Source organism: Euleptes europaea, chromosome 7 (assembly GCF_029931775.1).
Source record: "Euleptes europaea isolate rEulEur1 chromosome 7, rEulEur1.hap1, whole genome shotgun sequence".
NCBI classification, from domain to species: domain Eukaryota; kingdom Metazoa; phylum Chordata; class Lepidosauria; order Squamata; family Sphaerodactylidae; genus Euleptes; species Euleptes europaea.
Genome location: NC_079318.1, coordinates 93,337,625 through 93,360,419, shown reverse-complemented (window position 1 = coordinate 93,360,419; position 22,795 = coordinate 93,337,625). Strand labels below are relative to the sequence as shown.

The window sequence follows — 22,795 nt, the reverse complement described above, 5'->3', positions numbered from 1 at the left end:
TGCAGCTCAACTGTGTTTGGTGAGAATCAAGTCCCACTGTGTTTTCAGAATATCTCCACTATCTGCACAAGTACTTTACATAAAGCCATTGTCTGCATTGTACCATAAGCATCAAAAACCTAAAAAGCACCACCTGGCCCTGCCCACTTTCTAAAAACACTTGGCAGGCACCACGGTGTCCACGTACAGCATGTTGGGGACTCCTGTTCTATTGTATTATTAGGGTTGCCAGGTCCCTCTTCACCACCAGCAGGAGGTTTTTGGGGCGGTGCCTGAGGAGGGGAGGGTTTGGGGAGGGGAGCGACTCCAATGCCATAGAGTCCAATTGCCAAGGTGGCCATTTTCTCCAGGGGAACTGATCTCTATTGGCTGGAGATCAGTTGTAATAGCAGATCTCCAGCTAGTACCTGGAGGTTGGCAACCCTATGTATTATACAGTGAGCCATTATATTCAGTAGGAGATGACAACATTAAAAACTCTGAATAAGGGCCAAACTAGATGCTATGGTGTCCACATGTCTGACCTGTGGACACCGGTGCCATTTGAGAGCTGACCTTGGGCCATTTAAAAATGCTGCGAGGGCCAGATCCTGATTAGGCCCACAGTACAGCAGAACCAGGCAATCTTATTTCGTGGGAACAAGATTAGGGTTTTGCTTGTGCCGGCATCCACAGATGGACCAAACTATAGGACATTCCTAGATTCATTTCTCCACGCCATGGTCAACTTCACCTGCACTCTATACTGATACAAGGTATCCAGAGGATGGTGTGGGAAGGCCAGAAAAGAGGGTGTCAGCTTGATGGGAAGATAAATCTTCACTTCTTGCTCGTGGCTGATCGGAGCCAGTAAGAAATCTTCCAAACCGCTCTGAAGCAGAAGGACAAGGAAAGCATGACTTGAACGTTCAGAGGACTGCCCTTTAAAAAGAAATCCCTTGTGCGATCCAGGAAAGAAATATCACACTGCAGGCTTGGACAAGGACATCATATTCCTGGGTCCCAGCAGCCACTTTTTTAGTCTCTATATTTTTCTGCCAAGACAAGGGGAAAGTTCCTTATTTTTTCCGTGCAGGATCACATTTTTTCTTTACCTGAAGAAGAACAGACACTAGAGTGGCCTTTACTACACAGACACCGTTTGTCTGAATCTGAACTATGTGGTAGGTGCCGTTCACCGAAGACATGACCTCCTCAAAATATTCCACTGGAAACTGGTGTGTTATTCTGAGATTCTGCAAAAATTGAGAAAAATTACACGGTCAGGAAAAGAAAACGCTGGGCAGTTCCTGGATCCCTTTCTCGGAGCAGCAGCAAAAAGGCCACAAATGAACAGAACTATGGTAGGTTTCAGCCCTGCAGTCAGGCAGCTTGATTCTAGGAGCCAAACTAGATATTATGAATTGTGGCAAGTTGGGTTTGGGTTCCCCTGGAAAAATTCCTTTCCCTGCCACTCCCATATGACTGCAGGGAAAGTGAGTCAGATCCAGCATAGCTCAACAAAATTTGTAATATGTAGTTTGGCCCTAAGTGTGGAAGGGAAGCTTGCAGGATTAAAATGCTGTTTCAAATTCCAGAGGGTGTGCATCTAATGACTGGCCCCTTTCATTTAGCAAGCAGGAAGTTTAGGCAAGGAAAATTCCTTAGCTGCTTCTGCAAAGGGACACTAAAAGTCATTTATGTGTGGGTATTTGGACTCACATTCGCCCCGTCTGACTTGGTTGTTCCTTGGTATTCTGCATGAGTTTTCCGTCTATTAGAAACGACCTCTCTTCCAGCCCTCGCAATGTCCTGGTTTTCCCATTCCTCTGTTAACCCGACTCTTCCCTCTCCCCTGAGTTCAGCCCGGCTGAAATCTCCATGCAGAAGGCAAAGCACTGGACACAAAAACTGGGTTTCTCTCACAGCCAATCATAAAGCAGCATGTAAATGGGCGGGAATTCCAATGCTTCCTGCTTCCTTGGAACTCTTTCTGAGCAAAAGAAAGGCTTTTTAAAACAGAGGCTTGGATTTCTCTCCCCCTTTCTTTCCGATTGCTCTGTTTTTGTTCTTAAAATGCTTTTTTATGCAGCAGTTGGGTTTGGGGGGGATTTTCTCTCACAGCGAGCACTGCAAAGTAAGCCAATTACAAAGCAGCATTTAAAGGGGCGGGACTTGATTTGAGTTTGGAGACAGCTGGTACAGATTCCCAACAGGAAGGTGTGGGTCCAGCCAGCAACGATCCTTAGATAAAACTCCCATGCATAAATGACCTAAGGCCGAAACCCAATACGCATTTATCCAGAAGTAAGTCCTGTTGAACACAATTGGAATATATATAGGATTGCATAAGCATGCATAGGATCGTGCTGCAAATTATCTTTCAACCCTGGGAGACCCTCAGCATCTTTCCAGCTGACACCTACTCACATCAGATGGGTAGATCTTAGAGCTTGATTTATCGTACACCTCAACTGTGATGGTGTATGCTCGTTTCACTTCTAGGATCCACCTGTTTCCGGGCTGGACAGAGAAACCTGCGAGCAATAGTCAAAAGGGAGCCAAACAAAACAAAATACTTTAAAAAATAAATTGCACTAGAGGTTATCCATGTTACCAATAGAAGCTCACTGGATGACCTTGGGCCCATCTCATGCTCTCAGATTGACCTACTTCACAGGGCTATTGTGAGAAAAATGGAGAAGAGGAAGGAGAGTTGGTTTTTATATCCTGCTTTTCTCTACCGTAGGAAGTCTCGACGTGGCTTACAATCACGTTCCCTCCCCCTCCCCACAACAGACACCCTTGTGAGGTAGGTGGGGCTGAGAGAGTTCTGAGGGAACTGTGACGGGCCCAAGGTCACCCAGCAGGTTTCATGCATAGGAGTGAGGAAACCAACCCAGTTCTTCAGATTAGAGTCTGCCACTCATGCGGAGGAATGGAGAATCAAGCCCAGTTCTCCGGATTAGCATCCGCCACTCATGTGGAGGAGTGGGAAATCAGATCAGATTCTCCAGATTAGAGTCCGCCGCTCATGTGGAGGAGTGGGGAATCAAACCTGGTTCTCCAGATTAGTGTTCGCCGCTCTTACCTACTACACCATGCTGATCCATCTAGCCCAACACTATCTCTAAGTAGCAGCTTCTAACTTTTTTCTACCCTGCTATTGGAAATTCTTTAAATGGGATGCCAATGAAAGAATCTGGTACTTTCTGTATGTAAAACACAAGCTTTACCAACTGTTGGAAGTTAAGGACTTTATGCTGTCTCTTAACCTCAGACGGAACTTGACTAGAGAGCCAAAGAGATAGATCAAGGCACTGGGCATCCTTTCTCTACTGCTCTGACATATCCCTTTGATGTGCTACTCTCAGGGAAACACTTCCTTGCATCCCTTTTTTTGCACTTCAACTCACACGCACGCCTCCTTCTCCATCTTGCAACCATGAAGGCAGGATGCAGGTTCTATATCTCCCTCCATCCTAGTTAGACTAGTTTAGGAAACTATTTTTTTTCTTTTTTTGGGATTTTATTAATTATTGAAAGGGGTACAGGAAAGGGAAAAAAAAGAGAAGGGAAAAAACATTTGGGGAAAGGTTTTGCAATTCGTTTTGCGTCTGTACCCTTCAAAACCTGTCTGCTTGTCTTCTTGGGTTGTTAATATTATTGTGGACTTTATTGTTCTTTTGGCGTTTCAGGGGAGGGGGGGAGGTAGGGCCTGGGGGGTAGGGGGATGACGTTTGTTTGGGGGTGTTGTCACTCTCTCTAAAAGATTTGGTCTGTCTCATTCTTCCTGTTGTGACCTGGATGTATTCCTAGGCAATTCACCCTTGCGGTCTGAGTATGACCCTGGACGGTTCTCAACCGTATTTTTCGTAGAATGATCGCCACCTTTGATGATGTTATTCTAGCTGTGTGCAGTGAATCAGGCTTGTCAGTCTTGCCATCGTTGAGTACTCTAATATTTTTGTGATCCATTAAGGGAGCAACAGCCGAATGCTTCAATCACTGCAGCACAGAGCCCTGAACATTATCAGTGGATACGCCCCTCTGCCCCTCTCCACTGGCTTGCAAGAGAAAACCAAACACACACTGAGACCCACACCCTCCTCAGCTAAACAAACCTGTATGATCAAGCTGTGTTTGGAATAAACGGGTGGAGCGAATCAATTACCTAAAAATCCGGCCTCTACAACATAGATGCTGCAATTAGGAAGTCCAGAGGCAGCTCGCATGTGGATGTCTTGTTTTTCTGTCTTAAGGAATTCAGCCTCACGAGAAAGCAGGAAAGTAAAAAACAAAGGGGGGTCTTGAACCCTCTGAACAGCAAGGGGTCCTCAGCCCTTCTGGTGGGACAAGGATGTTCAGGCAGGGAAGAATGAGCTTGTTAAGGATACTTTTATGGACAAAGACAAGGTTAACCTGCCCTAGCTGCATGGCGGTGACAGTGGCCGTGTTCGCATCCAGTTGGGCAACGGAGAAGTTGGACTTGCCAGGCGCCTTCTCAACATCCTGCAGCTGGAGTTCGTAATGTTCCAAAGGCAGCTCTGCCTCTGCAGGAGAAAGTGGTTGGACAACCTCAACTGATTCTTCACCACCAGAGCATGTCCCTTATGGTGACCCCCCCTGCATCCAGCCTCTTGTATCAACAGAAGTATAGTGTCCAGATCACACAAAGCGATTGTATCGCTTCACTCTGCTCTGGTTAGACCTCCCCTAGAGTACTGTGTTTGGTTTTGGGCGCTGCGATTTAAGAAGGATGTAGACAAGCTGGAACATGTCCAGAGGATGGCAACGAAGACAATGAGGGAGTCTGGAGACCATGTCCTATGAGGAAAGGTTGAAGGAGCTGGGTATGTTTAGCCTGAAGAGAAGACTGAGAGGGGATATGATAACCATCTTCAAGTACTTGAAGGGCTGTCATAGAGAGGATGGTGCCAAGTTGTTTTCTGTTGCCCCAGAACAGGGGTCTCAAAACTGCGGCTCCAGAGCCGCATGCGGCTCTTTGGCCCGTTGAGTGTGGCTCTCCGAACTTGGTTCGGAGCCCCTGCTCTTGTGCCTGCTCACGCCGGCAGCCGGGCTGCGGAGCCGGCGCACCTGAGAGAGAGAGCGGGCGCACTGTCTTGCCCCCCCACCCCGTGGAGAATGGCTGGGTCCCCCTTTGCCTTGCCTCAATGGTTGGGAGGCTAAAGCCTCCCCTCCCCTCTAGCCGTGCGATTGCTGGGCAGGCGGCTTGACGGTTCCTGCCCCCCGCCTATCAGCTGTTGGGCGGGGCGGACTTCCTTTGGTAGACCTGGCCTCCCGCTGAGTCCCATTGGGAGGCCATGTCTACCCACTGGGTTTCTTGTCAGTAGACCTGGCCTCCTGAGGCCCATAGAAGCCAATTGGTGGACCTGGCCTCTGAAGGGGGACTTTTTCCCCTCCTCGGAGTCCAGGTCTACTGCCAAGAAAGCCAGTGGGTAGACCTAGCCTCCCAATGGGACTCAGCCGGAGGCCAGGTCTACCAATAGGCTTTTATGGCGGTAGACCAGGCCTCCAGACGAGGACTCCCGACGGGGAGGGGGAAATGGCAGGGACTTACAATTTAATTTTTATCAATAAATAAGATTATTAAGTATGACATCAAGTTTTATTCAGTGTACCTATAGTTTAATTAAGACTTAAAACTTTAATTAAAGTTTATTAAGTTAATGAACAGTGTACCTACCTATATAGTTTAAGTTTAAGAAATTTGGCTCTCAAAAGAAATCTCAATCGTTGTACTGTTGATATTTGGCTCTTTTGACTAATGAGTTTGCCGACCCCTGCCCCAGAAGGTCAGATCAGAACCAACGGGTTGAAATTAAATCAAAAGTTTCCATCTAGACATTAGGAAGAATTTTCTAACAGGGCGGTTCCTCGGTGGAACAGGCTTCCTCGGGAGGTGGTAAGCACCCCTTCCCTGCAGGTTTTTAAGAGGTTAGATGGCCATCTGTCAGCAATGCTGATTCTGTGACCTTAAGCTGATGATGAGAGGGAGGGCATCTTGGTTATCTTCTGGGCATGTAGTGGGGGTCACTGGTGTGTGGGGGAGGTAGTTGTGAATTTCCTGCATTGTGCAGGGGTTGGACTAGATGACTCTGGTGGTCCCTTCCAACTCTATGATTCCAAGAGTACAGGAGCCATGGCCCAGCATTGCCCTCAGAAGCATTATTTATCAAAACATTCTTATGCTGTTTTTTGGCACTGAAGTGCCCACAAACCGACTTGCAGTAGCCACATGCTCCTCCCATACGAAGCCACCTCTTCACTCCATTCATCTTTAGAGGCCCTGCTTCGGGTGCCCCGCCATTTAAGGCTGAGAAAGGGCCTTCTCGGTCGTGGCACCAAAACTTTGGAACTCCCTCACCAGGGAGATTCATCTGTCTCCCTCTATCAGTGTCTTCCGTCAGCAGGTTTTTGTTCTTTTGCTTGACATACCCCCAATAACGATAATCGGCCCTCCTCCCTGGTTCTTGGGTTTGTTTATGTGTTTCTATGGAATTATTTTATCATTTTAAATGTTGTTTTTAACTGTTCGAATGTTTTAATGCTTCTTCGAATGTTTTAATGCTTCTATGTGCACCGCCTTGGGGACCCTGATCAGGTGGGAAAGGCAGTATAAAAATGAAATAAATAAAATTGAAGAAAACAAATGACAGAATTGTTTTAAAGTCCTGCAATGTTAACCAGCTGTAGGATAAAGCTCAACAGGTGCCCGTTACAATATTATTAATTTTATTTTAAAAACATGTGGCCACTAAAGTCAATGGTCTTCGAAGAGTAGAACTCAACTGAGGACCCTCTGAAAATCTCACTTGGAACGGATTGCCCGGATAAATGGGAAAGCGCAGAAGTGACTCAAGAACGTACCTGTGATCTTCCCCTGAACTATTTTGCCGACCTTGTACTTAATGTAGGCTCCGACCAACAGGGAGACATCATGGGAGGGTATTAGGAAAATGTTCTCCAGAACCAACAGACGGACCAGAGCGGCTGCTACTTTCTGACGGAGAGGAGACCAGATACCAAGCAAACAGAGAGAAGCACACAGAGGGGTTATTTTTGTTTACAATAATTTCAGGTATCAGAATTATTTGATTCTTTCCAAGTGCGATACGGATTGATGGATGTCACCAGGTGTTAGCCCCTCTCCTCCCTGATGCTAAAGACTTCTTCCACTGGAGGAAGGTTCCATACCTAGCTTGGCAGAGCAGTAGGCTCCAATTCCCAAGAGTTTTTGTTAAAACCCTTTAAAAGGATCCACTGTCTCTTAGGCCTTGAATGTCATCTGAGTACCCGTCTCTTCTGGTAGGCGCAGGGAAAACCTACCTTGTAGGTCGGCTCCTGCATTCGGACTTTTACAACCGCTGCACCTGTTTTGATTCCTGAGACCAGAACCCTGTCTCCTTGTTTCTCCTCTCTTTCCATCTTGACGATGTAGTCCGGTGGAGAATACTCTGCTTCGGAATATTTTAAAATCCTAAAGAGACCAGATTAGACACATTTACAGAAAGAACGTCTTTATGATCTTTTCGCTGCTCAGTAGTTTGAGGTGAATGTGCAGCAGGAGGGAGCTTGTGGGACTTCAAGGTGATACTGGACTTGCATCTTGCTCTTTCACTGGACGGTGTTGCTCGATTAAAGATACGGCTCATGCCCTTTTGGAATGCCACTTTTATGAGGATCTTGGATCATGTTATCTCTTTCCCCTTTTAATATATAAATCTAATGCCACTGTGTCTGATATAATGCCTTTTTCATTAAGTGACAGGGATCCCAAGGCTACATTGTGAGTGGCAAGATTTATTTCAGTCCGTATATCCCTCAAACTTTAGATTTAAAATTACACTGCTCAAGATCAATGGATCAAGGAGCTTCTAAGGGGGAAAGGAAAGGATTAAAGGTACATTTGGAGTTCAACGGCAAAATTCAGATATAAGATTGTGTGAGATAGGGAGGGGAAAAACTAAAATGAAAGAGATCCGACCAGAACTCAGGAGCCTTCATGTATGTCTATGAGTTCTTAACTAGATACAGGGATGTATTGGCAATCCTTGCTTCTCCCACATCTCCCTAGTAATGCCCAGCAAAGTGGCACACAAGATGTCCTTGCATTTACTATTTCTCTCTCTCTTTTCTTGCCGTCAAGTCACAGCTGACTCATGACGATCCCATAGGGTTTTCAAGGAAAGAGACATTCGGAGGTGGGTTGACACTGCCCCCCACGTCACCCTGGTATTCCTTGCAGGTCACCCATCCAAATAACAGCTAGGGTGAGGACTAAGAATGTGTGACTGGCCCAAGGTCACTCAGCCAGCTTCCAGTGTTTGGGAATTCGAACCTGGGTTTTCCAGGTCCTTGTCCGACACCCTAACCACTACACCTCTACCGCCTACCAATCCACCGGCTGTCATTTGGAAGGGCAAAGGCCAAGACATTTCTTTTACCAGATGTCCGATTAAATCCCACAGCTGTGAGCACAGAAGACAGTCATGGGCTTTTTCCTGCCTGCCCCTGCCCGCAGCAGCCGTCTGTGAGAAACCACCTCCAAAAGTTTTCAAGGGTTGCCCTGAAAACCCTACGGGGTTGCCATAAGCCAGCTGTGACTTGACAACACTTTCCACCACCACCCCAGAACACCAAAACAAAATCCAGGAGCACTTTAAAAACCAAGCAGATTTTCAGGGTGTAAGCTTTCTAGAGCCAAAGTTCCCTTCGTCAGGTTACGAGACCCTTGTTCCCATTGCTTAGCCAGGTAGATGGCAGACAAGGAGGGGCAGAAGAGGGATGCATAAGGGATGAATCAGCCACCTCCTTCTTCAAAGTCATTCAGCTGAATGAGAGCATGCACGGAGATCTCCAGTGAAGGGAGTGTGGTCTCCAAAGGCCTCTCAGCCCCCTCAAACAACTTTGCCCTCTCTCCCTTGCAGTCCGTTGTGCCTGGGAGTGCTGAAACACCCATGTGTGACGTGACTTCTCGGCTTCTTTGAAATCCCACAAGACCCACCTTCCCCACAAAGCCTTTAAGGCCACCCCTTAGGCCCCATTCCTACTGAAAGTAACCCTAGGAAGGCACAGCCGTCTCCTGCACGTTTGTCTCCACCTCCCTTATTTCAATCCTGAGACTGTAAGCTCCTCGGGGCAAGAACCAATCTCCTTTGTAGTCTGCAAACCTGCGTGTTCTTGGATGGCAGTAAATTAATAAGATTTCATAAGATTTCACAGGTGAGGAACCAAGTGACAGAGTTTCCCAGGGCTGCTTAAGGAATCCAAAACAGGGATGGAACAAAGCCAGGTCCCCTCACCTACTGGATCACACCTAGTTTTCTGTATTTTTTGTCATACTGTTTATCCAGGGTCTTTTTACCTAATCTTGCTGGACAGCTCCAAGTTTTCCATCTCATCGTCCTTGGCAATGCTCCACTCAAACTCTATCCCTTCCAAGCTACTGAACGTGTTCCCTGTAGACAGAACCTCAAATAAGCATTGGCTTAAGTTGGATTTTGAAAGGGGTGGTCGGCAAAATGTATTAAATACGTAACGAACGCAGAGCTGGGGCTTGCACAGAAAAGTTAGGCCCTAGCCACTTTTAAGAACAAGTTCACACTGAGGCTGGTTACTTCAGAAAACAAATCAAAGTTCTTTATCATAACAGAACTTCATTTTTTTTGGTGCCGTCAAGTCACAGTAGACCTATAGCGACCCTGTAGGGTTTTCGAGGCAAGAGACGTTCAGAGGTGGTTAGCCATTGCCTTCCTCTGCACAATAATCCTGGCATTCCTTGGAGGTCACCCATCCAAATACTTGCCAGGGCCGAAGCAGTGGGTGTGGGGTGGGGAAGAGACAGGTGCATCAGTTATGGTAAAAGGAAGGAGCTACATTACAACATTCTGTAAAATATCGATCCATTACATTTGTGAGATGGATCCACAGATTTGTTCCTCTACCAGTAGCGTCTCTCCTGGCACAAGGAGCTTTCCCCCATCACAAGGGGCTCACAGAGTCTCCTGCATCAGGGGAAGGGTCTTTGCGCCCGCAGCCTTTACGGAGCTGAAGGGCAAAATACGTCATACAAATGCCTTCCAGAATGTTTGCCTTCCCTCTAATCTCCAGGTGGATGGGCCATGGACAACAGTGGAGACCAAAGGCAAAGCGCAACAGAGGTCGTTTCCTCAGAAGCAACATTCATATCAACGTGAGCGGCCCCAGACATGGTACCTTCAGCGTCCAGAGCCCTTACACTGAGCTCGAGGGGGGAATCTTCAACATAAATCTCTCGGGTTCGGGAGATGATCTCCACATGGTCTATGAGGTCCACAATGACGTCACAACGCAACAAGTGGCCTGTTACTGGAAAGAGAAAGAATAAAAGGGTGCTGTGCATCCTTAACATAATGCAGTGTATGAACCCCATGTGGTTTCCCTGCATGCTGAGCAAAAAACCCCACTGGGTTTGGGAGGGGGGGAACATGAAAAGGAAACAGCCAATCAAAAGTCAATGGAAATGTGTGATAAGCACATTCTGAGACTATGAGTCACTGGGACTGGGTTTGCTGCTGTCCTCCTTCATTCCTCCTTTCACTACTGCCGAAGCACAGAAGCAGCCTCTGATGAAAATTTTTCCCAGATAAAATATCGGATGCTTACTTGGAATTTCTAACCACTGGGGCTGCCATCTTGCACAATTAAGAAGTAGTGCAATTAATCAATTAAAGCAGCCCCTTGGGGTTTTAAAAGCGCCTTTACTGTGATAATAGCTTTCCCAGGGCTTTCACAGTGCTGATCTGCTGAAGGGTGGAAAGCTTGAAAGGAAATCTGGACTGAGTCTTAGCCAACTCGGTCCAAACTAGTATGAGCCACCCCACCAGCTGCATATTGTTACCTGCCTGCTATTCAATGGGCTCATTCTTTTGGCAGGCAACAGATGCAGGAGGGTAACTGAGATCCTGCAGAGCCACCATACGTGGCTGGTGGGAACCAGTCGGCTTGGTGGATCACAGATCTCTAAGCTAAATACTCCCCCCCCCCAGCCAATTGCCTGCACTGAGACGCTGAGGGAGGGAGAGGCTGGTTACACTTATTCAACAATCAAAAGGCACTTTTGCACATGCTCAGTGTTTTGAGCCTCTGTCTCTTCCAGTTGTGCACAACCTTACATGCCTTATCAGCTTCCTTCTTGTCTCAATCTAGCAAACTGGAAGTATTTTCCCCCAACTCTCTTAGGAACAATTTTTTATTTTTATTGAAAGGGGTGGATGGGCCGGCTGAGCTAATTCAGCAATACAAGCACTCTGCACGTGTTTTTGGTCCCAGACTCCTCTGGCCCTACACGGCCCTGATGATCTACGTGATCTACTTAATTTCTTTGTATATTTGTTTATTGTTTTGTTGGTGGTTTTAGCACTCCGCTTTTCACTTGCCAGTTTTTGTAGATTTGTTTGTACTGTGAGCTACTGTGAAGAAGAAGAGTTGGTTTGTATATGCCGACTTTCTCTACCACTTAAGGAAGAATCAAACCGGCTTACAATCACCTTCCCTTCCCCTCTCCACAATCAAACACGGGAATAAGACAAGGTTAGAGTCCATTGCTCCAAACCACCACTATTAACCACTTCACCTCACTGAGCGACGTGTAAAGTATTTACACATTCAGCACACACCATTTATATGGTACATACAGAATATAATGCTGATTTACTGGTGCACAAATAATGTTGAAAAAGGCCTCATTTTCTGGGGAAACTTGGTGCGAGGGAAAAAAATAAAGAATGTGAAAATGCACACAAGGAAAAAGCAAAAATTAAAAGGATTTCCTGGCTGTAATAAGAGGAATGAAATGCTGGAAATCTTCCTTGAGCTAGATTCTACCTCTCCCCCCATCCTTCCTATCATCACTAATTAAATTCATTGTAATCTCCTTCTTTATGCCACTTACCTATCTCTTCTGCTATAACAACACTGGCTAACTTTGTAGCCTGGGTAGAGTAGGTAGTCAGCAATGCTCTCCGTGAGCAACCGGTGCCATTCTCGTACACTGGCTCAATGGTGACTGTATCATGGCGCGTGGAGTACCTACAAAACAGAACAGACACAACAATGCTCTCTTTTATTTTATTTGTGTTATTTATAGAAGCCCCGAAGAACCTCTGCCAGTCAGAGTGGACAATACTGAACTTGACAGACCACAATGTGTAGCTGTGTTAGTCTGTCACTAGCACTAGAAAAGAGCAAAAGTCCAGTAGCACCTTGAAGACCAACAAAATTTCTGGCAGGGTTGTGAGCTTTCGTGATCCACAGCTCACTGCGCCCACCACCCTATGTAAGAATTCCAAAGGTGCCCACAAACCCCAAAGGTTTGGGGACCCCTGGTACAGGACAATTACTATCAATTGGATTTTTAAAACAAAACTTTTTGCTTTTAAAACATGAATTCTACCCACTGATCAAATACCACCCCCGCAAAAGGAGTAAGTAGCTTAAATATTGCCCTGACCTGGATGGCCCAGGCTAGCCTGATCTCGTCAGATCTCAGAAGTTAAGTAGGGTCAGCCCTGGTTAGTATTTGGATGGGAGAGGATGGGAAAGAATTTAATCAGCTTAGACAAGTCTTATTAAGTAAAGGAATCAGATATCGTTGGATCATTCCAGCAGGATTGGAAAAAGAATTTCCGACGGGAAGGAGAGCAATTAAAAACCAACAAAAATCAGACAGATTGCTAAGAGACCTACAAGCAGAAGATTAAAACGGCAGATCGAGTCCTCCGGGTAAGAAGAAAGACTCCCCAAAAACCAGTCCTAAGAGGAAAGACCAGTAAAAGAAGAACGCAGAGAGTGCTGAGTCATCTAAACTGAGTGAAGCAGCAGCCTACTAAAATTCAATATGGAAAAATTGCAGATAGTTTCCATGAATGTAAACGGACTTAATTCACCTGCTAAAAGAAACAAAGTATTTCATCAATTGAACAAACAAAAAGCGGACATAATTTGTATCCAGGAAACACATATCAAACAAGCTCATGAACATTTATTAAAGAACAAAAAATTAGGTTACGCAGCTATTGCCTTGTTGGGTCTTCCTCTTTTCCTGCTGCCTTCAACTTTTCCTAGCATGACTGTCTTTTCCAGTGACTCTTGTCGTCTCATGACGTGACCAAAATACGATAGCCGCAGTTTAGTCATTTTAGCTTATAGGGTCAGTTCAGGCTTGATTTGATCTATAACCCACTGATTTGGTTTTTTGGCAGTCCACGGTATCCGTAACACTCTCCTCCAACACCACATTTCAAAGGAATCTATTTTCTTCCTATCAGCTTTTTTCACTGTCCAGCTTTCACACCCATACATAGTAATAGGGAATACGATGGCATGAATTAATCTAGTCTTGGTGGCCAGTGACACATCCTTACACTTCAAAATATTTTCTAGCTCCTTCATGGCTGCCCTTCCCAGTCTCAATCTCCTTCTGATTTCTTGGCTGCAGTCTCCCTTTTGGTTGATGGTGGAGCCAAGGAATAGAAAGTCTTGAACAATTTCAATTTCCTCATTGTCAACCTTAAAGTTGTGTAATTCTCCTGTAGTCATTACTTTTGTTTTCTTGATGTTCAGCTGTAGTCCTGCTTTGGCACTTTCTCTTTTTACTTTCAGCAGTAGTCGTTTCAAATCTTCACTGTTTTCTGCCAATAATGTAATGTCATCAGCATAACTCAAATTATTAATGTTTCTCCCTCCAATTTTCACTCCACCGTCATCTACATCTAATCCAGCTTTCCTAATTATATGTTCTGCATACAGATTGAAGAGATAGGGAGATAAAATACATCCTTGTCTGACACCTTTGCCAATTGGAAACCATTCCGTTTCTCGATATTCTGTTCTAACTGTGGCCTCTTGTCCAGAGTAAAGGTGGTGCATCAAAACAATCAGATGTAGTGGCACACCCATTTCCTTTAAAACCAGCCATAGCTTTTCATGATTCACAGTCAAAAGCTTTGCTGTAATCTATGAAACACAAGCTAATTTTCTTCTGAAATTCTCTTGTATGCTCCAGTAACCAGCGTATATTTGCAATATGATCTCTAGTTCCTCTTCCTTTTCTGAAACCAGCTTGAACATCAGGCATTTCTCGTTCCATATATGGTAACAGCCTTTGCTGCAAGATTTTGAGCATCATTTTACTTGCATGAGAAATTAATGTGTTGCTCCGATAGTTGCTGCAATCTTTGATGTTTCCTTTTTTGGGAATTGGAATGTAAATGGATCGTTTCCAGTCTGTGGGCCATTGTTTTGTTTTCCATATCTGTTGGCATATTCTTGTCAAGATTTTGATGGACTCCGTTTCTGTGGCTTGGAATAGCTCTACTGATATCCCATCTGCTCCTGGTGATTTGTTTCTCCCGATTGCTCTCAATGCAGCTTTCACTTAACTTTCTAAAACTGTAGGTTCTTCTTCAAAAGATTCTTCTTGGAAAGAATCTTTTATCCTTTCATCTCTTCTGTATAGTTCTTCAGTGTAATGTTCTCACCTTTTCTTTATTTTGTCCTGTTCAGTTAACGTATTTCCATGAGGGAAGATACCTTTTAATTAAGTTAAGATTGATGGAGGGCAAAATTTTGACGTTGATGTGTATTTATGCACCAAATAATGGAAGACAACAATTTTTTGAAAAAACATTTCAAATTATCTTAGAAGAGCAAGAAAGGGAAATAATCATGGTTGGAGATATGAATGCTGTTATAGACCCGAAGATTGACAGATCCAAGAATCATAAGGGAAGTCGCCTCCCAAAATCAGTAAAACAATATATGGATTTATTACAGCTTCAAGATGCCTGGAGAACCAAAAACAGTCACAAAAATGGGTACACGTTTTATTCACAAAGACATGATTCCTATTCAAGAATTGATATGTGTTGGTTTTCAAAAACATTACTAAATAATTTAGAAACCGTAGAAGTCTTACCAAAACTGCTTTCAGATCATAATCCAATTGAACTGACTTGGAAATATGGGAGATCGGGAATTAGGAGATGGAGACTCGACAATAATCTGCTACTGAAAGAAGAAGTATACTTCAGTGCAAAAAAGAATTAAAGGAATTTTTTGAGATAAATTGCTCATCGGAAGTTTAGATCAGAATGGTGTGGGCTGCTAGCAAAGCTTTTATGAGAGGAAGATTGATTGCTATTAATTCCAAACTCAAAAAACAAAAAAGACAGAGCAGAGAACATTTGATAGAAGAGCTTCAAAAGTTAGAACAGCATGTTAAAGTGGGCAAAAGGAGTATCCTGAAAGAAATAAAAAAAAAAAAAACAGAAATCGACATGATGGCCACAGAAGAGATGCAAAAGAAAATCTTATTTGCAAAACAGACGTTTTTTGAACACGCAAATAAACCTGGAAAATACCTAGCTTATTATCTTAGAAAACAAATGGAAAAGAAGACAATAACAGGTGTCAAAACAATGGACAAAGTTTTAAAGAAAAAAGACACTAAAGAGCAATTTGTAAAATATTTTGAGAATCTATATCAATCTCACCTGAATGGACATAATCAAGATGAAATAGATAGTTATATCAAGGATTCTAAGATAAAAACATTTGAAAAAGATTATTCTTGGTGGAATCAGAATATTACTATGCAAGAAATTACTACAGCTATTGCAAGTCAGAAAACGGATAAAGCACCCGGACCGGATGGTTTGACAGCACAATACTATAGATGCTTTGAAGAAGAAAATCAGAGTTGCACTTACCTGTAACTGTTGTTCATCGAGTGGTCTTCTGTGCAGGCACGCATGGGGACTGCTCTTGTGCAGGCCAGCTGCGGAGAACTGACTAGAAAGCTTTTAGGAGCTTCAGAACGCCTGGAGCGCTCTCCCTCTCCTCCGTCCCAGGCTGAGAGCAAGCCGGCTTCCCGCCCAACGGTCATGTGACGGAGGGAGGAGGGGTGCTCCCCCCTCAGTTCTCCCTTCGCAGCTGTGGAAGACCACCATAGCCACCAAGCAGTAGCCCACAGCGGGGAAAGGAGGGAGGGATGCGTGCCTGCGCAGAAGACCACTTGATGAACAACAGTTACAGGTAAGTGCAACTCTGTTTTTCATCTTCGTGGCTTCTGTGCAGTTCCACATGGGAGAATAGCAAGCTCACCTACCAGGAGGCGGGTGTGGGCTTGTCACCTAATTAAAAGACAACTCTCCCAAACAGCTGTTTCCTCCCTGGAGATCACATCTACAGGGCAATGCCAGAGGTATGTGGATCGAAGGACCAGGTTGCCACTTTAGAGAAGCCTCAGAAATCTGTCACGGCAAGGAAAGCAGCGAAAGAGACTTGAGCCCTGTTGCAAAAGGCCTCCATATGGAGTGGACAGCATAGTTCAGCATTGCTATAAACACAAAGTCTTGTAGTGTCCACCCATCGGGAAACAGTTTCCAAAGAAGCTGCTGGTTCAGCCTTCCATGCACTAGACCAATAGGTTGTTTATGTGCTGCACGGAACCTGAAGGACATGGTCTTCAGGCACTTGATTGTATGAAGAGATTGCTCAGTTAGCGACAGAGGATTTAGAAGAAAACAGGTTCGGCAATGGGACCTTACCCCAGGTCAAACTCCAATCTAGGTAATACTAGCTTAACCCGATGGAAACTAATCACAGACCAGTAAGTTAAACAGGTTAAATGATAGCAACCAGAAACACCACCTTAGTGGATAAAAGTAAAACAGATTAGACGTTGCCATTATACCGAAGGTTTAAAGTATAATGCAAAGAATAATAAGGGCATTAGCGTAGGAAAAAAGTAGACTAGCCAAGTCCCTCAAACCATTAGCAAACTGGTGTTGCAAATATTGAATAAGAATTAATCAGGAAACAGAGAGCTGAGATGACCACCAGATGTGCTTGACGGGAATAACAGCCAGGCTAGTATCATTTAAAGAGTAATGACACACCCCATATAAAGGTGAAGTAAGAGGTTGCAATGCAAACCCTCTGACCCTGATCATTCAAAAGACTGAGTCCACTTGGCAGCATAAGATGACCATGTGTGCGGTATGCATAATACTATTAACAACCTTGTGACTCTAGGTAGGTCCCGAATGATGGTTGAGATGACCACGCCACCCACTGTAGTGAAGGGACATTGTGGCAGAGAAGGAAGGGGCTATACCCTGATCAGCTAGTCTTCTTGAGAAAGTACCCAAATCCCCATCAAAAGTAATCTACAGATTGGGAACACAAAACACTGTGGCCAATAGGGACCTATGAGCATCACTGGTGTCCTGGTTCTGTGGAGCCAGGGAACAAAAATTCAGCATCAAAAGAAATGTGACCAGTGAAACTGGAAAATCTCCCCGAAGGCCTCATGGCAGCCAGTGTTCTGTAGGGAGCAGGGTCATATTGCATCAGCACTTGAGATAATAGGACTCTACCAGGGAAAAAACCCATTCCCTTAAAAGGGAAAGCAGGGAACATAGAGTGAGGGATTACTTGTGGGTTGATGAAACCTGTCTGCTTGGGAAATCTGAGAGAGTAGACTTCTCCCACCACCTGAACGTCCAGGAAGGAAACGTTGTCCTGTTAGGTCCTTTGCTGCAACCGGAAAAACAGGGAACTCTTCCTCATGCTACAGATATTTACATTGCCATGCTATATACACTCATAGCAGTGGCTGAAAAAAGGTACAAAATGGTACCTGATTGTCCTGACTTCCAGAAGAATAATGTGATTTCATGAAGGAAAATATTCAGGTAAATACCCTTGCACAAGTGCTTGTGAGAACCTTGGTACTGGAGAGAACACAGCACAGCTCTGGATATAGGAAGATTATGTCTTCAGGTGGTATTAGCATAGTTGCCCTGTCAGACAGGATCTGTACCACTAGTCTGGGAAGGAGCAGGAACCAAAGAGATATGCAATAAAACCAACCGTAGTAGGGGACGATGACTGGAAACATATATATTTGTGTGTTGTTGTTTTTTTTGGTAAGGTATGGTTTTTAATGTCCTCTTGAAAACCCTTGTTTTGTAAATTCGGGTACCAGAGGTCTAATGTTCTTAGACTGATGAGCCACAATACACACAGAGGAGTATTCCCCAGTCTCAGAACCAAGCTGAAACCCATTAGTTGTCGGTCTTGTTTTTGTTTTTTTTAATTTTAATATTATTTTATTTTGAAGCCACTAGGTAGATACCCTAGGACAGGGGTGGGGAACGTCAGGCCCAGGGGCCATTTAAGGTCCGCGAAATCATTTGGTCTGGCCCTTCGTGGGTCCTGGCAGATCTCTAGCTCAGAAGGATCTAAGACTGGGGATCCGCCCCCTCCCGTGGACAGGAATAGCCTCTATTCAAGGCAGATGTGAGTTTGTTTTGCCGAGAAAAGGAACATTTTCCCCCCTTGCAGAAGAGTCGTTAGCTATGGAGCTGCTAGGACCGCCCAAGAAACTAATTTTTAAGTTGATAATTTTGTATGGCCCGCGAATAATGTTATAAATATCCAAATGGCCCTTGGCGGAAAAAAAGGTTCCCCACCCCTGCCCTAGGATATAGACCAGTAACAATGGTGATCAAAAATATTCCTTTTAAGAACTGATCTACACTTGCACATAAATCGTGCAGCTACAGGGACAGAAAAACCATGGGCCCTTGAGTTGTTAAGGGCTTGAGGAAAAAGCATTCAAAGTAGCGAAAAGAATGCTATCCTTTGAGTAGGGAGCAACTGGGATTACACAAAATCAACTAGCAAATCCAACGACACATAGGGCTGACGAGGTTAGAGACAGGCAAACCTGCAGGACTGGTAAAATGAATTGTCCAATAGCCAATAATCCAATTACGGATCAACTGCACCACCTGCTGACAGGAGGAAAGCAAGTGCAACAAGCCTGTAACATACTGTAACATACAATTGAGATAACTGTCCTTAGATACAGGACTGCAACCAAAAAGGCTCCCCAGTTCCTTCCTTCTCTTTCCTTTCCCAGTTCCTTCCTTCCTCTTTCTTTCTCTCTGTCCCTCCCTCCACTCTTTCTTCTTCGTTCCTTCCTTCTCTTTCCTTTCCCAGTTCATTCCTCTCTTTTTCTTTCTTTGTCCCTCTCCCTTCCATCCTTTCTTCCCCAGTTCCTTCCTTTTCCGGTTCCTTCCTTCCTTTCTCCGTCCTTCTCCCCTTTCATCCCCAGTTCCTTCCTTCTTTCCTTTCCCAGTTCCTTCCTCTTTCTTTCTCTCTGTCCCTCCCCCCACTCTTCCTTCCATCCTTTCTTTCCCAGTTCCTTCCTTCCTTTGTCCCTCCCCTCTTTCTTCCTTCATCCCTCCCCCTCCCTTCCTCTACTAGGGTTGCCAACCTCCAGGTGGTGGCTGGAGACCTGGCAACCCTAGCATCTCCCCCCCGCTGGGAGATCTACACTTGGTATGGCCCCCGAATGATGTTATAAATATGGAATGGCCCTTGGCAGGAAAAAGGTTCCCCACCCCCGCACTAGGGGGAATCATCGCAGAGATTCGGGGGATCCGCTGTAATTCCGGGAGAAATCCCGGCCCCACCTGGAGGTTGGCAACCGATACTGTGAGTGGCATCCTGCTTTCTCCCGGCCCCCACTACGTCACCGGCACCCTCATTTATAAACCTGGCCAAGCCCCGCCCCCCAGGCCCTCTCTCAGCGGCCCCTCCCCCCCCTCACCAGGAGTAGCAACCGCCCTCGGCGCCCAGCGTGAAGGTGACGCGCGTCTCGTGGCTGAACGGCAGCAAGACCTTCGGCGCGTTCAGCTTGTAGGCCCCGGCCGGTCCCACCAGAAGCGAGAGGACGGTCAAGAGGAGAGCCGCCGCCGGTGGGACCCGGCCCCGCCTGGAGACTCCGGGCCTCATCGTCGACGAGAAGCGGAGCTGAGTGGGGGGGAAATGGCGGCGGGCTCCGTTGGCCTCCTCTTTTCCCGCGCGCGCGCCACGCTGCGGTGCGCATGCGTCAGGGCGGGGAGGGGGCGGGGAGCTCTCGCGCGTCGGGAGGGGTCGCTTATGCGCATGGGCGTCCAGTGGAGGCCCCTCCCTCCGTCCCTCCCTCGGACCGCTTCAGCGTGGCTGTCATCCGGGTCTTTTGCAGGCTGGGCTGGCCGTCTTGAGTGGCGCCGTAGAGAGAAGGACGGAAGGCTCGCGCTGGTTGCACCCACACTTGGGGCGCGAGGCGACGAAGGTCCGGTTCTGGGGCAGCTGGGCTCAGTTTGCATCTGCTGCAAGGGGCGTTTGTTGCATGGTTGAACTGTGGGACTCCCTGCCCCAGGATGTAGTAATGGCCGCCCACTTGGAAGGCTTGAAGAGGGGAGTGGACGTGTTCATGGAAGAGAGGGCAATCCATGGCTACTAGTCAAAATGGACACTAGTCATGATGCATCCCTATTCTCTCCAGGATCAGAGGAGCAGGCCTCTTATACTGGGTGCTGTGGAACACAGGCAGGATAAATGCAGCTGCAGTCGTCTTGTTTGTGGGCTTCCTAGAGGCCCCTGGTTGGCCACTGTGTGAACAGACTGATGGACTCGATGGGCCTTGGTCTGATCCAGCAGGGATTTTCTTATGCTCTATGATGCATCCCTATTCTCTCCAGGGTTAGAGGAGCATGCCTATTATATTAGGTGCTGTGGAACATAACCAGGATAAATGCAGCTGCAGTGGTCTTGCTTGTGAGCTTCCTAGAGGCCCCTGGTTGGCCACTGTGTGAACAGACCGCTGGACTCAATGGGCCTTGGTCTGATCCAGCAGGGATTTTCTTATGTTCTTATGCCTATTATATTAGGTGCTGTGGAACACAGGCAGGATGGTGCTGCTGCAGTCGTCTTGCTTGTGGGCTTCCTAGAGGCCCCTGGTTGGTCACTGTGTGAACAGACTGCTGGACTTGATGGGCCTTAGTCTGATCCAGCAGGGATTTTCTTATGCTTATGATGCATCCCTATTCTCTTCAGGGTTAGAGGAGCATGCCTATTATATTAGGTGCTGTAGAACATAACCAGGATAATGCTGCTGCAGTCGTCTTGTTTCTGGGCTTCCTGGAGGCCCCTGGTTGGCCACTGTGTGAACAGACTGCTGGACTTGATAGACCTTGATCTGATCCAGCATGGATTTTCTGATGTTTTTATGAAAGACAGAGCTATTCATGGCTATTAGTCAAAATGAGTACTAGTCATGATGCATCCCTATTCTCTCCAGGATCAGAGGAGCAGGCCTATTATTTTGGGTGCAGTGGAACACAGGCAGGATGCTGCTGCTGCAGTGGTCTTGCTTGTGATCTTCCTAGAGGCACCTGGTGGGCCACTGTGTGAACCCAGCTTGCTGGGGGGTAAAGTGTAGACGACTGGGGAAGGTAATGGCAAACCACCCTGTAAACTTTGGGGATTTATGCACGGGAGGTTTTGCCTTGGATTTGCCGCTCTCTACATGCACATTTCCCCCATCCAGATTCTAAAAACTCAACAACAAGCCCCCATGCAGAGTTTTGAGAATTCAGATGGGGGAAATGAGCATCTAGAGAGCAGCAAATCCAAGTCAAAACCTCCCGTGCATAAGAAGCTATAGTCTGCCTAGTAAACATCGGGATGTGACCTCACCCCTGGGTCAGTAATGACCCGGTGATTGCACAGGGGACTACCTTTCCCTTTAAAAGTGTAACTTACTGCAATATTTATTGAATGCATCAGCTTGCTTCTCTGATATGCCATGTTTTTTTGTTTGCATTGTTTTCCAGTTTTAATCCTAGTATTACCACATTAATTATTGGATGTGTTGTACTGACTAATTCAGCATTTACATTTTGTAATACACCTCGAGTCTCAGAAAGATTTGTTATAAATGAAGTAAATATACATGTATGCTTTGTGAATCAGCTGTGACTTGATGCGTGTGTGCACTCTGTGTGGGCAGGATCCTCGCTGCATCTGAAGATGTAGGCCCTACTCCACAAAAATAGATGCTGCAGTAGATTTGTCTTGCACACCTGTGTGCACTATACACTGCTGCCTCTTGGTAACACAGGATTGATTGCTCCTGTCCACGTACTGACCATGACCAACCCTTCCAAGATCTGATGAGCTCAGGCTAAGCTGGACTGTTCAAACCTCTTCAAGATGTGCGTGTGTTAAGTGCCATCAAGTCGCTTCCAACTCATGGCGACCCTATGAATCAATGTCCTCCAAAATGTCCTATCTTTGACGGTCTTGCCAATTGAGGGCCGTGACTTCCTTGATAGAATCAATCCATCTCTTGTTGGGTCTTCCTCTTTTCTTGCTGCCCTCAACATTTCCTAGCATGACTGTCTTTTCCAGTGACTCTTCTCTTCTCGTAATGTGACCAAAATACGACAGCCTCAGTTTAGACATTTTAGCTTCTAGGGTCAGTTCAGGCTTGATTTGATCTATAACCCAGTGATTTGTCTTTTTGGCGGTCCAGGGTATCCGTAACACTCTCCTCCAAAACCACATTTCAAAGGGATCTACTTCCTATCAGCTTTCTTCAGCTTTCACAACCATACATAGTAATAGGGAATACGATGGCAAGTAATGCATAATACTCTTCTGTCATACCTGCAGAGGTGCATTGTGTGCCAGGCTCAATAAAAGGGACCTTTTAAAAACGTTCTGGACTTATGGCTCCTCTTTTTGCAGGACTGTCTCTAGAACCCTTAAGTTGCTGCACAGCCTCTTGGCGATCTCGGAGGCTATTTTTGTTTCAGCTAAAACACCCGCTTTTCTACTCGCTACCCCTTTATGGCAGACCTGATTACTTTTGGTAGAGGTAGAAGTCTATGGCCACCCTGAAGTGCTACAG

The 22,795-nt window shown here is 45.8% G+C and overlaps 1 protein-coding gene across 1 annotated transcript in view; it reads right to left on the bottom strand.

The window, feature by feature from the left end:
• The window catches only part of NUP210L (nucleoporin 210 like), a 60,455-nt gene extending 40,604 nt beyond the window's left edge, over window positions 1-19,851 (bottom strand). Inside the window, exons 1-11 of the mRNA XM_056853508.1 lie at window positions 19,667-19,851; window positions 11,936-12,072; window positions 10,219-10,350; window positions 9,368-9,461; window positions 7,330-7,480; window positions 6,871-7,003; window positions 4,377-4,532; window positions 4,154-4,222; window positions 2,410-2,516; window positions 1,095-1,235; window positions 734-871 (exon numbers count right to left, since the gene is read on the bottom strand). Of these exons, the coding sequence (XP_056709486.1) occupies window positions 734-871; window positions 1,095-1,235; window positions 2,410-2,516; window positions 4,154-4,222; window positions 4,377-4,532; window positions 6,871-7,003; window positions 7,330-7,480; window positions 9,368-9,461; window positions 10,219-10,350; window positions 11,936-12,072; window positions 19,667-19,851 (1,443 nt within the window). The remainder of the gene's footprint in view (window positions 1-733; window positions 872-1,094; window positions 1,236-2,409; window positions 2,517-4,153; window positions 4,223-4,376; window positions 4,533-6,870; window positions 7,004-7,329; window positions 7,481-9,367; window positions 9,462-10,218; window positions 10,351-11,935; window positions 12,073-19,666) is intronic.
• Between the last annotated feature and the right edge of the window lie 2,944 nt (window positions 19,852-22,795).